Here is a 17,315-nt window from a genome sequence, read left to right as displayed (position 1 = left end):
GATAGGTTTGTGCACAGATGGAAGGCTGACAGGCAGGTAGGCCATCCAGTTACTTTAGCCGGGCCGGCTCAGATGATTGGTCGTGCTTTTTACAGCACCACGGCTTCCACAGATGACATTTTTTTACGAATTTATTGTCAAAGCATTTAAGATATTCATTGCTATCGGGATGTTGAGAGCATTCCATTGAATATAACAAAAAGTGTTTCTGAAATAGATTACGTAACCCACCTTTAATCAGACATTAAATAATAAAATGCAATTAATAAAACAAATAAATAATAATAATACGCAATTGACCTTATTTAATTAAATGTCATAGCTGAGCCTGCTACTGACATGTGACTTCTTCCTGTGTCTTTCTGAGAGGAAAGAGGTTATTGCAGGTCATATCTCGAGCAGGGGCAATTGTGATTTATTTATGTGATAATTTAAAGATAAAGTCTGAAACAATGAACAATTTGGATCACGAATTGGACTCCCCCCCCCCCCCCCCCCCTCCCTCAGTTTTAGAGACAGCCGCCTTTTGTCCTCTGTCTTTCAGCCTTTAACCACGTGCACGTCAACCTCTTGAAATGGGATGGACTGAGGATGATTTGCGCCTTTACAGCAAGGCACGCCGCTTGGTGTGCCGTGATACGTTCGTGACAGAATCCTGGGAAATATTTCACTAATTGAGCTGGCTACTAACTCCTATCTAAACTAACAGGACAGTCTGTTCCAGAGATCCTACAGGAGTCAGAAGAGCCGGACAGCAACAGGTAGGACAAACCTCTCTCCACCTGTAGAACCAACAATACATTATATACTGTAGAAGTGGTAAACTAAGAATTGTTTTGGATTTATCGGTTGGTTATTTACCCAACTAATCAATACAATACCCTGAAATGTTGACTTGAATTAAATGTATTCTGTCAACAGATTTCACATAACTGTATTAGGTTAGTTAACTTAAAAGCAATAATATTACATTTAAATAAAACATATTAGGTTCAAGTTAATATTATTGCTTTCAACTAACCTTGTACAGTTATGTGAAATATGTTGACATAATACATTTAATTCAAGTCAATGTTTCAGTTTTTTCAGTGAGTAGATTGCTACAGATGTTTTTGTGATATGAGTAACCATTTATACAGAGAGCTCCTCTGGCTCTTAGGATCCATCATGTGTGGACTGATGCAGCAAACTACTTAAACAGGAATACAATGACATCAACACTCAACTAATTATTTGTTAGACTTATTTTAAACTTTAAAATCCACTATTTGGATCTTTATATCTCCTCTGCACGCGGTTGGAGGTCACTGCACACTGCCCCAGATGATTTGATTTGTTGATTTATTTTCCTGTTTTCTCTGATCAAAATCACAAAGTCACTCAGCTTACTGTTACAGAAACAGAGTAAGGCTGTAGCGAAATAATTGTTGTTCTTTTTGCTTGAGAATAAACTCGTTATTTTTCCGTCCCTTTACAAAAAAAACCAATACAAAAATCATTTCAGCACTGGACGAAATGCATTTATTTAATCTATTGTATTGTAAGTGATGTTGTCTAACACACTGAAACATACTTTTTTTCAAACACTATTTTATTATTCTTATTTGTACGTACATGCCTTGCATGAGTTTTGGTTGATTAGATGACAGAACCATTTCACCCAAAAAATCAATAGTCAATAGTATCCCTTCAACATTTCAGATAATACATTGAAGAACCAAAAACACACCCATGACATATTTATTGACAAATGTATTATTCATATCATCTCACTCCTTGTTAAAACGTATTGTCTTCCATTTCATGTTGTGTTGGGCCACGTAATAGAATAGATGATTATAATAGAAAAATAGCTTTTCAAAGAATCAAAGTAAACCTTTGTAAAAATAATCCACACACATTTGTTGCGCTGTATGCTGTTGTATTATAGTGAATATTAGCTTGACATAATGTCCTGTCCTTAAAGAACGATTCATTACCTTTTTCTGTATTGTAAAGGCTCTGATCAGGAGGTCAGGTTCCTCTGATCAGGAGGTCAGGTTCCTCTGATCAGGAGGTCAGGTTCCTCTGATCGGGCGATTTCTTCTCAGAGTTTTTTCAAAAGAAAACAGCTCTTATTTTGGAGCATCTTTCAGTGTTTTGCTCGTACACACTCCGTACTGTATTAAGCACAGTCACACCCATCCCTGTGCAGGTCTCAGGACTACAATGAGCATTCAGTCTGCCATCAACAAAGAGCTCTTCATCCCTCGGGATGAGCGGATGTTGGTTGCGGTGGAGGTGTCGAGGAGGAAGAGGAAGAGGATGTCCTTCCTGCCCACTGGAGCCGGAGGAGACTACAACACGTTCATCTGTGTTTCAGGTTCAATCTGACTCGAGACATTCTTCATTTAATGGAAACGATCTTAACATTCATAGTCTGTGCATTATTGATCACTTTACAGTCACCAAGACTGTAACACTGAGGTGCAATAACAATTCTTATTTATTTATCTATTTATATTTATGTGTGTTTATTTATTAGGGACAGTGCACATTATTGGACATTACGGAGTCATCCAAGAGGCTACATTTCATTTCCTATGTGCAATACATACTATTTTACAATTTCATATTTTTAATACTATCTGCTTCTTTGCAATACTTAATACTATCAACAGTCTGTTGTTGTTTTGGAGGTCCTATTGCTGCCCAAGATCACAACAAAACTCATATTGATAACTTGTATACTATTACTTTTGGATAAAGACAAAGGATCAAGGGACAGGAAGTCATATAACATGCCACAAAGGGACCCCACTGTTGACCACTTTGAGCCACTCTCATGTTCAAAGCTCATGGATAGTTTGTTAGCAGTAGGTGATAAAAACAGACCACAAACCATCCTTCATTCGTGTTACCACATTAGCAACTTTAGCAAGTGTGTGGATTCAACCTGCATCCACATTTACACTGTAGTTGTTTCTTATAGCCTTACTTTTGCAAACTTAGCCTGTTTTTGTGAAAGTTAAACACTGTTGTTTTTGGCTCCGAGCAGATTAATTGTTGAGCGGTGCGTCACGGGTCACAGCAGAGCCATTGTTTAGGACGGTAAAGAGCTGGAAGAGAGCAGGGGTCCAACTGTCAGTGGAAATGGAAGATAAAGAGGTTTTAAGCAACAAGAGTAACACACAGGATAGGACAGATAAGAGTTCACACAAGGGTAATAATTATAATACAAATAACACTAAAAATGTAAGTAACAATATCAACGATGGGAATAGGTAAAACAAGAGTTAGTTGAGTAATTGATTTCAAGAACGATTATCAAACGGTACAACGGTAGAAATCGAAACCTTTAGGAGAAGTTGAGAAATGATAGATGACAGAATATTTTGTAATAATACATACAATTTTTCAATAGTTCCCTGCCAGCACCAACTAGTGCCTGCATTTTGTGATTTGTATATCAGTGGTAAGAACCCTGAACGAGTTGAAGGTCCTAAAAGATTCCAATGTGTTGACATTTTGCATTACTGCATTTCTGCAGGTTTATGTGAGGCTTTTAGTATTCTAGGGTTGCTACATTTCTTATGTTCGTGTATGTTCTGCTGCTTGGATTCAGCATTTATTCCCAACTCAAGAATTATAAATGAGTCAAGGTTAAGACGTTTTGTAAAGATATTTTCAGTGTCTTCTGTGCAGCTATAATTAAAACCATTATTGAACTCTTTTAATAGTGATATTAAAGCATATTTTGCATATTATCTGTTTACCTAGTGACCAACACAAGGCCACATCAGCTCCTCATTACAAAGGTGAAGCAGTTTGGTGGCTCCTCCACCTTCACAAAGAGGACCCAGTGGACGGTGGAGAAGCTCCGCCAGGTCAACGGCATCAACCCTAACAAGGTCAGCCCTATCCAACATTCTGCTATTAACAGCAGTAGGATATATATGGTTAATGTCTCCTAAATGCGTTCTCCGGCCTGTCTCCTGCTCCCCCAGGACTGCCCGGAGTTTGACCTGGTGTTTGACGGGGCTGTGGACCAATGGGTGGCCAGCTCCTCAGCAGAGAAGTGTCTCTTCATCCAGATCCTGTACCATGCCTGCAAGACCTACTGGGAAGGAAAAGTAGGAAGTCTAGGAAAAGTGGTCCGCCAGAGGAGTCAGAGCGCCCCCCTCGAGGTGGGAGCCGGGCGCAGCGTCCCCTCACCGGTCCCTGCACCCAGAACCCTGCAGTCCAGGAGGAAGAGCTACGTTCCTCCCAGACAGACAGAGTTCATCAACTGCCAACCCAAACTCACAGCAGGTAGACTGAAAAATATATAAATGTACACTGATAAAACCTCTGAAAACCTGTATTAGGTTAATTGAAAGCAATAATATCAAGTTGAACCAACCTAATATAGATGTGTGAAATCTGGTGACATAATACATTAAATTAAAGTCAACGTTTCATTTTTTTTCAGTGTAGAGGTTTGCATTACATGTAGTTCATGCACTGAACAAACTGAAACGTTGATTTTAATTAAATGTATTATGTCAACAGTTTCACATAACTGTATTAGGTTGGTTCAACTTGATATTGTTGCTTTCAACTAACCTAATACAGTTATGTGAAATCTGTTGACATACAACATTAAATTAAAGTCAACATTTCAGTTTTATCAGTGTATAAATGGACAAATACAAAATATGTTCTAAACTAACAATTGTTTTTAATGTATCTGTTGGTTATTTACCCAACTAATCAATAAAAAAAGTACATTGCCAACGTTTGAGTTTGTCAGTGTAAAGGTTTGCGATACTTCCGATGAAGTTCATATGTGACCAGTTGTAATATGTTCACCTTGATCTTGCAGAAGCTTGCACCATGAATCTGGTGATCTTCCGCTGCAAAGTCTTCATGAATCGACTGAAGAACAGGATGGTTGCCAACAAAAGCCGATCACCTGCTCGGGGTAAGGATGTAATTAAATGAGCACTTAATTCACGCATTAACTGATTATACAGCAGAAGTTAAATGTTTATCTCATAGTTGTTTATATATATCAGAAAACCTGTGTTATAAACTGGGGGTTGGAGATTGTAATATGTTCCCTGTGTCAGCTTAGCCAGATTTAGTGGTTGTACGCAACCAATCAGATCGCGTTGTCTTGTATTATTTGTGCGACATACAATGCAATTTAACTCAATCTAAGATAAATCAAGTGATCCCTTTGTTTTTTTATTTACCCTCAAGTAATGGATGTATTTGCATGTCAATATTGCTTTAAAAAGCGGACCACCAAATTGTTAACTATAACTTTAATATAACTGCTGATTAATTTGATATTTGGTGATAGAGTTCTTATTGTTGTCATTACCGGATTTACCTAATTTATCTTGTTTACTGTAACGTGGTCCGTGCCTACGCCTTCAGCATTCTATGTTTAAACTGGCTGGAGATTTCACCTTGGGGGCAACAAAGCCAAAGTTTAAATTGAATAGTCAAACAGTTAAAGGTGGGGTAGGTCATTTTGGAGAAACCAGCTTGAGAATTTGAAAATACACAGCCGGAAAAAATCTGCCACTTCCTCACAGAGCCCCTCCTCCAACACACACGAACGCGCACATGACCAATGAGGGCACGAGATAGGTTTGTGCACAGATGGAAGGCTGACAGGCAGGTAGGCCATCCAGTTACTTTAGCCGGGCCGGCTAAAATGATTGGTCGTGCTTTTTACAGTACCACGGCTTCCACAGATGACATTTTTTTATGGATTTTTTGTCAAAGCACTTCAGATATTCATTGCTATCGGGATGTTAAGAGCATTCCATGGAATATAACATAAAGTGTATTTCGAGCCGGTTTCTCAAACTTACCTACCCCACCTTTAACAGTGCTTTTGAAAAAAAACCTTTTACAGATAATTCAGTTCCAGTAAAAAACTTCTTGAACAAAGAATGAAGAAGACATTTTAATCTGGACGTGCTAACTGTAATATCAAAATTCCACGAACTGCTGTGTCACCAACCCCTGTCTGTTTTGAGCCTCCTAGTGGCAGCCTGCATTCTGACAGTGCTCACACTTGTGCGTAACACACACTCATGGTAGAGTCACACACAAACATGAGCAATCTGTGAGCCATTACTCAGGTTGTGTAGATCAGTAATATGCATTTAAACAGAAGCAATCTTTTTTCGGTGACGCTGCAGCTGTAATTCATTAATGTGCAACAATCACAAACACTTGCTACAGTTCCAAAGGGATGTAGAGAAGGTGGATCTGAGCACATAAGCATCTCCAAATTATTTAAAAGGCTGCACAGAAGATGAATACTCGAGTAAGGAACATTGCCAACTATTTTTCTGCACTGAACCGGAATACTGTTTATATACATTTTCTCAGTAACTTTTGAATTTTAGGGAACGTTGTCACTTTTCCTGAGTATTCTGGGATTAAAAACGTCCTGTCACAGATCCTGTTCCCCCCTACCTTCACTGTATACCAGTGTCTGAGCTTGTTTCTCATTGGATTGTTTTCCCTTCTGTCTTTTTGTCCATTGTCCTCACTGTGCTGCACCTCTCTTGTGCAGCAGAAAGCCTCTCTGTGGTGTGGCGGTCAGATGAGAGGAGACTTTGTTTATTTCGGTGGGGTCGATACAATAGCCGGTCTTTAGGAAGCCCGGAGCTTTGAGACTGACAGGGAGCCGGCGCACCATTGAACCCTCTGACAGGGCCAGTGTGATGGGGGGGGGGGGACGTGCCAGGCTGAAGCAAGGCTCCGAGTCACAGTCCATCAGCACCGAGTGCTTAACCTCAGTCGACCTGTGGCTGTGCTGCTGTTGATAATGATGGTGTGGTGCTCTATTGAGTCGGTTAGGGTTCTTCAACAGGTTGGGTTAGGGTTCTTCAACAGGTTGAATGGAGTTTAGTTAAACATATTTTTGTTGCAACATGACTGCAGTGACCATTTCTGGGTCTAAGTTCTAACTGGCGATATTCATGGTCCCCAGGGGATGCATGCAGATGAATTTTCTGAGCTTTCCTCCTGACAGCACTTTCAGGACAGAGCTTCTTCTGGAAGGAGGGAAATGAAAACACCCAGCGACCCAGCCGTGGAGGATCAGAGCATACCTTTTCTCCAGGTGGCCTTCCAATGAACCTCCTGATCCTCTGTTAAGTTCTTAGGGGCTCTTTGCCTCTTCTTTCCAGTAATGCCTATAGAATACAAGTCTTTGGAGGTTGCCCCAAAAAAACAGCTAACCTCGATTGGCATACACTTTGACCTCTAGCCCTGCTTGAGACAGTAGTGACCTGCTCTCATGGGCCATGTCAGTCCCTATATCAAATCAAATCAAACTTTATTTATAAAGCATTTTCAAACACAAAGGTAACTCAAAGTGCTTCAAAACCCAAACACATAGATCATTTAAAAATAAAAACAATAATTTCTCGTCCTTCCCGGGTAATAACCCGAGTAACACATAGTTTTGTGATTAAAAAGAACATTTAATACCAACTCACAGTATACAGTATATACACATGTACAAAAATTACATTACAATAAAATAAGAATACATTTACAATCAAATAAGAATAAATTACAAATCAGTTGAAAGCGAAATGATAAAAGTCTGTCCTCGACTGTTATAATAAAAAGACGCCTCACCGTGGGTCTTTGTTTTCACTTTGGTTATGATTAAAAGTACCAGAAGACCTGAGGGTTCTAGAGGGCTCATAGGTTAAAAGCAAAGCCGATAAATTGCTAGGCCCAAGACCATTAGAGGCTTTAAAATGAGGGCTGTCAAGTTAATTTTTTTTTTAACGCCACTAATAATTTTAACGTGCGATTAACGCATGTGTATTTGTCCTCGGCCCGCCTCTTAGTTTCAGAGCCCAAGGGCTTGACGTTGTTGTTGTTAGTTGGATGGTGGGAGATTCTTGCGAGAGATATGGATACAAAAAAGGTGTTTTTAAACAGCAAGCCAAGCACACAGCTGATGCTGACAGTCGCTCGCTTGCGGCAGACCACGCTTGAAAGTTTGCCGGGGAGACGCCTGGATACGGCGTCTACGAGCAGCAAGCTTTCAACAGCGATAGCCAGGCCCGGTTCTACGGGGGTGCATAAGGGTGCATTGCACCCTCAGTTGAGTCGTTATGCACCCTCATTTGAAGTGAAAAAAAAGGGAAAAATATGACATATATAATAACAACAATAATAAGAATAATAATAATAGTAGTAATCATAATAATAAGAAGAAGAATATAGTTGAAATAAAATAAATTGTAATTGTGGTTGAATAAAATCGCTGCTGCATTTATTTGGTCAATTTAAACGGTAAGTAACGTTATTAGCCTATGTCAGCTGCGCGTGACCTGTGCCGCTGCGCATTCGTCATCTGCAAGGTGCTTACACAGCAGTCAATGATGGATATCAGAAAATGGTTAAAACAACCAGCCCTTATCCCCAGCAGCAACACTGCATCTACTCCAGGTAATAACAGTTCAGATCATGGGGACATTACGTTACCCGCGGCCACTGTCGTGGACATACTTGCCAACCTTGAGACCTTAGAAATCGGGAGAATTTCAAAACCACCGCGCGGGGGGGAGGGGTGCTGTGCTAGTGGATCGCCGGAGCTGTACTAGATTAACATTAACATGCTTATTGTAGTTGTAAGTGCACTCACTTGCGGCCTGAAGCACCATCCTTGATGGAGCACATGTGTGGGCTGGACCTGTATTTTACAGGAAAGGAGTGAGCAGATGGTAAAGTTGTCGATTCTTGTTCTGTTTTCTGTGATATATCTTCCTCACCCTCTCAGACTTTCAGTTGCGCGCGCTACTAAAGAGACGTGCTACCATGGAAACCAAACAATTGTGTAGCTATATTAAAGTCCGAGTGGAAACAGTCCTGAGTAAATCTGATTTTGTCAGAAATCGGGAGAAATATGACCCCGGGAGGAAACCGGGAGAGGGCAATGAAATCGGGAGTTTCCCGCGAAAATCGGGAGGGTTGGCAAGTATAGAGTGGCGAAGTCCCTCCCCTTCCGGTGGACCTCCATGGGACCTTATTTCGGAAAAAATTATGTATTGAAGTCAATGGAGAGAGAAAGATTATCTTTCGATCCCGTTTGAATTGTGCCACGAATTACACGATGTTTGTCAATTTAAAAGATAATTTTACAAGTCAAAAAAATAAAAATGTGTCGTAAAACTGTGAAGTAACACATTTGTTTGTGTGAAACGCTGAATGAACTACATCTCCGGTCTAGCAGAACAACACACGTCACCAAGATGGCCATCACTACTGTCTTGTCAACAAAAGGATTGCCTACCCTCACTATCACCACAATGAAACACGTCCAGAAGAATGTCATGCAAAGCTGCCTGCCTTCCTTTGATTCTCTCTGAACTGCCTGATCTTTTTAATGTTTAATGTCAACCATTTGTGCAGGTAGCGTGAAGTAGAAAATATCGCAGATGCTAATGTAGCATTAGCATTTCTCCCCCGGGCTTAAATTGTGTAAGATTGAATGATCACACCAGTGTGACAGTACTCTTCAAAGGGTTCACGAAATATGACTACTACTCTTACTGTTTAACATGTTGGGTTACTTAATGTTACTTCATGTTAAGGCTAATACAAATGACAAGGCTGTAATGCGAACTAACGTGCTAGCTACTAGCTAGGTAGCTAACTTGATCCAGCCAGCCACTCCTGGTCCTTTCATCAGACGGGAAGCGAAAGAACGATCAAGACCCATTGCTGGTATGATAACAACCTGGTACTAAGCACACAGGCATCTTGTTAAAGTTATCTTATCTTAGCCAGCACCATATAGATAGATTCTAGGCTTGTTTGAGACGCGTTGCGGCTCGCCTCGAAAGTAGACGAGAATAGCCGATCGCAGCCGGGGGAGGTCTCAAAAAGCTTGACTGAAGTCGGACAGCTCGGAGTCGGCTTCGTCTTCTTCTTCTCTTCTCTCGGTTTTTTGGCGGATTGCAAACAGCTTGAAGGTGCATACTGCTGCCTCCGGAGTCGGCTTGACTCGGTTTGCATTTATAAAGAATGCACACATGTGTTTAATCGTTAATGTCAGATATGTACTAAGTAAATACATTTGTTCCTGCTCAAGATTAGATTCAACTTTATTGTTATTGCACATATTACAGGTACTGAGACAACGAAATGCAGTTTAGCTTCTAACCAGGTGCAACAAGCAGTAAAGTGAAAAGTAATGTACACAATCTACAGAATAAAATATAGAATGAATTGAATGATGAATAAACAGTGAGGGGTATGAATACACTAGATATCAGCATGTGAGCAGTATGAACAGTGTGTATGAATATGCTAAGATATATAAAGTATGAAAACGGTAAGCAATGCAAGTATAGTATAAAATATATGGATTTTAATTTAATGATGATAAATATTGTGGACAATGATAAAAAATGTGAATGGAAGTGGCGACATAAAACTGACACAAAACAACAACAAGCTTTTGCCGAGCCAATTGGAGAGTTTCATCACCAGCACGTGGTAAAAACCACCAATGAGCGCTCAGCTCGAGATACCAGCAAGTCGTTTTCCATCAAGCATTTCGCTTCCGCAGCCCGTGGAGAGGAACTGCGCCGCCTCGCCGTGCCTCGCTCTCAAGGCTGCGGGCGTCTTTGTCCCGCGAGATTTCAACGTCTCATGTAGGCGAGCCTCCAGAGCAAGTCGGACAAAATGACTAACCATCATGCAACGCACGAGCAAGACGTTGATCGAAATTGCGCAGGTCTCGCTTGTCTCAAACAAGCCTTCTAACTATATGGCGCTGATCTTAGCTATCTCTTAGTGGGGGGAAACAGTTATGACATCACTTACGCGACTCTGGGATTTGTAGTCTTTCTAGTTGCGTATTTTTCATAGTCTTATATTTCAACAGTTTTACGACAAACTGTGACTTTTTTGACATGGAAATTATTTTTTAAGATTGACAAACATCATATGTGTAATTCATGACACAATTCAAACGGGATCGAAAGATACGTTTTCTCTCTCCATTGACTTCAATACATTACTTTTCCGAAATAAGGTCCCATGGACCGGAAGTAGATGGGCATGACTTCGCCACTCTATGGTCGTGGACACTAAGGTCCTCCCGCCCGACTCGCCGGCTTTGCCCGCCTCGCCCACGGAGGCGGAGCAGCCGCAGCCGTCTTCGTTGCCCCAAACACCGCCACCCCTCAACGGCCCGCAAGTGCCAGAGGACCTCAGCTAAACAGAGCCTGCCCAGGTATATTTAAAAAGTACCCAACTCGCCTGTACAGTGGGGTAAGGCGCTCATTTTGCAGCTTATGGTTTCAAAGCAGAGATTGGCTGGAATATTCATGTAAAAAAGATGCCATCTTCTGCTATGCATGTAGACATTTCGGTCTTAAAAGGGGAGTGATTTGTAAAATATCCATAAAGAAAAAGTAAATCTGTTTACAGTTCTGTTTCATATGGGTGTTGAGATGTATCCATAGATCTCTTCATGTTGCTCTCAAAGTGCACCAGATTGATGCTTTTAACTTCAATATTTAAAAAAAAATCTGCCCGGGTGAGCATGGACCCAGACCCTCCTAGAGGAGGTGAGGACCCCCTAGAGGAGGTGAGGACCCCCTAGAGCAGGGGTGTCAAACTCAATTTCATCCCGGGCCACATCAGTATTATGGTTGCACTCAAAGGGCCGGTTGTAATATAAATATATATTATGTAAATATATATTAAATAATGTATTATATTACATTGTTGTCCCGGCATTGGATTATTATCAGATCTGGTAATATCTTCCTAAATAACTACGACTGAAAGCAGAAGTCTAGGGAAAATAATTGAAAGTAAATATTCAACAATTACACCAATTGTATTGTATATTATATTCTTTGCAAGCTCTTGCGGGCCACATAAAATTAGGTCGCGGGCCGGATTTGGCCCCCGGGCCTTGAGTTTGACACCCCTGCCCAGGGTGTTAAGTCCACTCCCCACTTATAAAAATAGCACTTTACCACTGCACCCTTTCTAATTTCAGATGCACCCCGAGTCATTTTGTTCTGGAACCGGGCCTGGCGATAGCTAAATGGGTGGCTCCAGCTTGCAGGACAATTAACATTGTGGAGGACGAGGGACTGCGTGAGATCATTCGGATCGCATCCAACGTGTCGACTGCACATCACAGCGCATTATTTTGACCCACAGTGGGAACGTCTCATGCTTTGACTGTTATGAAGACAGAGGAGCGGCATTTCGCCGACAACTGTAAACAGGCTTGTCTGTTTGAGCAACTGGCTCAGTGGTACACAGGGTTGGGAGAGAGTGAAAGAGAGAGAGAGGTTCCAGGTTGTTGTGTTGAGAATATTCAGGAGAATATTTGTCATTGTTCCAATGATAATAAACAAACATTTGCATAAAGCATATTTGTCAATGTCCACTCATATGTTGATAAGAGTATTCAAAACTTGAAAAATAGTCCTCTAAGGAACATTTAGAACAGATCAAAAATGTGCAATTAATTTGCGATTAATCGCAATTAACTATGGACATCATGCGATTAAATATTTTAATCGACAGAAAGCCCTAAAAAATCTAATTATTTTAAAACTGTAGCTCACAGATGGTGATCATGAAGACGTTTGTGTTCCTTCTAAGGACAGAAGGTTATCTGGCCTCAGAGTGGATGTGTAATACTTTGACTTCTTCATTGAGTACCTTTACATACTTTTTTCTTCTTCTGTGTGTATGAACAGGTCAACCAGGGCAGCGTGTCACAGGGAGCACTCTGGGTAATGTAGTCCACAGGATGAATGTGGCTCTGGGGGAGCGTGGAGACAAGCTGAGTCTCACCGAGGACAAGACTGTGGAGCTGATGCACAAAGCCCAGCAGTTTGCAGACACTGCGCACAAGGTGACGTGCAAATACAGCTGTTTCTACAACATACATATTTCCAACAAGAGAAATCATTGATCAGCTACGGTATAAAGATGAACATTTTCAGACTTTAAAATGCTTTTCTGTTTGTTTGTTTAGCTGGCCCTGAAGTATTCAAAGTGAAGACTGCTGGATGAAGAATGAAATCCTCCAGGACGTTAAAGATGAATCCTGTAACAGCAACACTAACACTGTCTTAAATAACGAAATACGTTGTGCTTAATGTGCCTCAAATGAATATTCTGTTCTTCAAGAGAAAAAAAGCTGGACTTTTGAATTTAATCTACAATTATTGGAAATGTATTGAAAAGCCATGCACAGCTTCCTTGACTCGTTCATATTTTGGATTAAAAAGATGTGCCTAACCTAAGATCTGTGTCACAGGGTCGTACGGCTCTTATTGAATAATATTTTTCTTCTTTGGAATTAATTGCACTAAATGTTTGATTTAAAGTAACACCCCACTTGTTGCCGTCGATCTGTGTTGCTAACATGTGTGTAAAGTATGGAGTGCAGTGACATATTGATGTGTCCCGAACACTCAAACTGTTACTCTATACTGTGTCTGCTGTACTGTCTTCCGTCTGTGTGTGTCCTGTTTTTAACAACCGCAACAACAAAGCTGGTACTGTTTCACCTTCTGAGTTTTTGTGTGTATCACAGGGGCAAAATGAGCCCCCAGAGAGACCTACTGTGGCGGGAACGACAAGTACTCTCCAGGTGTTTATACTTCTGTCTGTGTCTATTTATCTGTCTGTTGTCTATCTGTCTGTCTCTATTTGTAATGATTCTGTCACTGTGATGGCGGGTGACAACACCTTGCAAGATGCAGTCACACAACTTTATAGGAGTGATTAACATTGGGAGTCTATAATCAAAAAGTAGAAAAGGTTGAGTTCAAGCAAAATGTTGACTTAATGTTTGCATCTCTTCTTTCAGTTATTTGTAATGCAGATGCAAACACTGTGTGGAGTCTGTTATTTTAAACTAAATTAATATTTGTTATTAGATTTTTTTGATTCATTGACTAAATTAATTTTGATCACTTGTTATTTTACGTTTTCTTTATTACTTTTGGCTACAGTTGAATGTGTGTGATGTGAATATGTCTCTGTTGTGCTAACTCAATGACAGTGTGTCCACTCTTCTCTGTGAACCATTAAAGCCTTTACCTGAATGCTGAGCTCTGCTTGTGTTTTTCACATCAGCTGTGAACAGCAGATGGCGCTCACAGAGCAAAATTCAATTAGATTTGTAAGTGTGAATATCACACCCTAATTGGCCATCAAATAGATTTACAATGTAGTAATGTATACAGTAAGTACATTTGTATATAGAGTAGAATCTAGAGTAAAGAGAGGAAAAGTGGTTCAGCTGAATATTGTGATGATAATGTAGAATATATATATATAGAAATAAAATATATTCTTATGTTAAATGTCAGAATTATTATTCTCTGAGATTTATAATGTGCTTTTAAACATATCCTTCTCAATCTAAATGTATGTACACTAAGCCCTTGTCACTACCCGATCTGCAGCTCTGCCCGATCTGCAGTGCGCATGTGCGAGATGGTCCGCCATATTGGACAATTCGTACGGCAACCCAAGAAGGACACTTGACACAGTGGCTTTTGGCAAAGCTCAAAAAGAAAACTCGAGAGAGATGAGTTTTTGTTATTACAACTTGACTTCACTATTATTCAACAACTCTTTTTATTGGGTTCTTTTATTTGGGGTTAAGTACATTTTCAGAATAAGTGAGGAATGGATTTAACTTCAGGTAGACATAATGCCATACATTTTTGCATACATTCACAGTACATATTTATTCAGTATGATAGCTGTCTAACACAAGTTAAATTCATTTCTCGCCAAAAGCCAATTTCTTGCCAAAAGCCACTGTGTCAAGTGTCCTACTTGGGATGCCGTACGGAGTTGTCCAATATGGCGGACCATCTCGCACATGCGCAGCTTAGGAACCTTCCTAACGGAGTGAAATGACCCGGAAGTCCCTCAGTGGAAGCCATGATAAGTGCCGTTCGAATTCTCTACATGATAGGAAAGGAGCTAAATGAGAAAATGAACTGTTTTTGGTGAATGAAAGTTTGAATGAGCTTTTTATTAACACCGGTCTTTTATGAGATAAGACCTCTACAATTTTATAAAAATCACAACTGAATTGGGCAGTTGAAGTTAAACATTTTGGTAATAAATGTAAAACTGTGAATTGAGGTTTCATATTAGAACATGATCACAGCATGATAGTTTTAGTATGAGTATCATGTTGTAAAGAGAGAAGGTAAAAACCCTGTATTAGTTTGGACCTATTTTTCTTCAAATAAACTGATCCCACCTTTTGGATTGGGACAACTTAAAAGACATCTGCGCTCTCCTCTCCTGCTTCAAAGGTAAGATTGCACCCTGCCACACTCACTCTTAGGTAGGGCCACACCTCATTACTGATATCAAAATCCTTCGGGATCGCTTAAACAGATTTAAGAGAGTTGTCTGAATTGAAACAGCAGTTAATTTAACCTGGTTCTTCGGGGAGTTAGTTAATAGAGGTGAGATCTTGCTGACGTTGGTGGATCTGAGCCAACCAGTAAACGTACATAGACTCAATAACTTCGGTTAGGTCAATTAGTAGGTCTGAGTAATTTCCCGGAATAAATGATCAGGACCTCACCAACTCTTACAGTCCTTAACAACGGTCAATAAATCCTTGACAGCGGTCTGTCTGTTCTGGATTAACAATGTGTCACGTGTTCTGAAATGACCTATCAGAATCGAGTATTCAACTAAACCATGTAATAATGGTAAATAAAGGGCAGGACAAAAGGGACGTTATAACTCAGTGTGCTATAAAATGTAACAAAAAAAAATGAAGTCACACATTTAGCCAGTGGAGATAAAGATGGAACACAGATTATATGTGAAATGGAAGAAGAAGAAAAAAGGCATTAGCAGATTAATAATGTTTCTTGGGCCTTTTGCTTGCACTTTTAGGACGGTCCCTAACTTTAGATGATAATTCTCCTTTCAACCATTAAACCAGCAGAGGGACAGGTTCAATAACGACCTCGAGCAACCTGGCGAGTTAGAAATAAAGAATCACCAAGTGGGATCAGGTCTTTAAAAAACAGGAGGAGATAAACTAAGGTCTCTGTAACAGGAAGTATGAAGTTCCATAATTGGAACAAACAATAATGTAAATGACGTAACGAAGTTGCCTTAATTAAAAGGAGTAACACGGTTAATGTCATAGTTCAATTGGATAAATGAATACTTTATTTCATGTTATTTTATAATTGTTAAATATGGCATGATTTAATACAGTTTGTTTTACATCCTGGGCCGATATGCGTATGTGTTTCTTGTGTCTAGGAACTAATGTTTGTTTATGTGCTTGTACTGCGTGTTTTGCTGTTACACTGTACAACTCAACGTGGGTTGACGTCTTTTTTGAAGCTCTACTGAGATATGTGATAAAGTTTAGTGTGACGGGAGGTTTGTGACGAAGTTATGCAGAAAAGGAACTAAATTCATCTCCTTTCACGACAAGCGGCCAACGAGGTATTTGTTTTGTGTTTTCATTTTCTTGTTTTCATTCATATGTGTAGCACAATATGCTAATGTGTTTGGCTATGTATGCGTGTCATTTCGGTGTTGTAGTTCTCACGGCGTAACGGAAGAGGGAAGGCTACAGGATGAAAACTCCCAAGAAATAAACGCCCGTTTTAAAGAACCGACCTGTGTCTGTGTCGTGAAAAGAGCTACAGTGAGAACTCGCCTGCTCAGCGCGGGTGGGAAAGACAACGAGACTGGAGCGAGAGACGACGCTGCGTTCAAGGACCATCCAGCACATCAGAGAAGCAACGCCAGCGGTGCACTGTCGGCATGACGACCGCAAACTACGGTGATTAGACTGTGTCAAAGTCGCAACATTTCAGGATAAAGCCAGGAAGTGCTCTACCACATCCTTCAAGTTAAAGGTGGTGTGAGAAGTGGTTAATCTGGAAATTGCAAATAAGGACTCAGGTCTATCATCTATGCTAAGCCTACATGTTGGTGATGAAGCTAATAGGCGCATTCACACCGCAGTACTTTTCCCACAAAGGTTCATGAGAACTTAGTTCATGAGAACTCTTTAGTTCTCATGAACTAAGTTCAGATCGCGTTCACACCGGAATAAGTCCCTGGGGGTGAATTAGGGCAAATGAAGCCGCTGACGTCACTTCTTCTTCTTCTGCTTTGGGTTTACTGGCAGGCCGCAAACCACTTCACGCCGTATACTGCCGCCCAAAGTCCCCGGCCGGAAGTCCCCGGAGTTGGGGACTGGCTTCAGTAGAAGCTGCTGGGACTCCCAGCAGCTTCTACTGAAGCCT

General features: G+C 40.5%; 1 protein-coding gene across 1 annotated transcript; it reads left to right on the top strand.

Moving 5' to 3' along the window:
* Nucleotides 1-578: 578 nt before the first annotated feature.
* On the top strand, nt 579-14,105 carry stxbp6l (syntaxin binding protein 6 (amisyn), like). Its single transcript, XM_034195675.1, has 7 exons — nt 579-761; nt 2,195-2,362; nt 3,760-3,890; nt 3,987-4,290; nt 4,844-4,942; nt 12,747-12,904; nt 13,028-14,105. The coding sequence occupies exons 2-7, from the start codon at nt 2,209-2,211 to the stop codon at nt 13,049-13,051; spliced, it is 870 nt and encodes a 289-aa protein (XP_034051566.1). The 5' UTR covers nt 579-761; nt 2,195-2,208; the 3' UTR covers nt 13,052-14,105.
* The last annotated feature ends 3,210 nt before the right edge of the window (nt 14,106-17,315 follow it).

This window comes from Gymnodraco acuticeps, unplaced genomic scaffold (genome assembly GCF_902827175.1).
Source record: "Gymnodraco acuticeps unplaced genomic scaffold, fGymAcu1.1, whole genome shotgun sequence".
Lineage (NCBI taxonomy): Eukaryota > Metazoa > Chordata > Actinopteri > Perciformes > Bathydraconidae > Gymnodraco > Gymnodraco acuticeps.
This window is presented reverse-complemented; position numbering and strand designations above follow the sequence as displayed.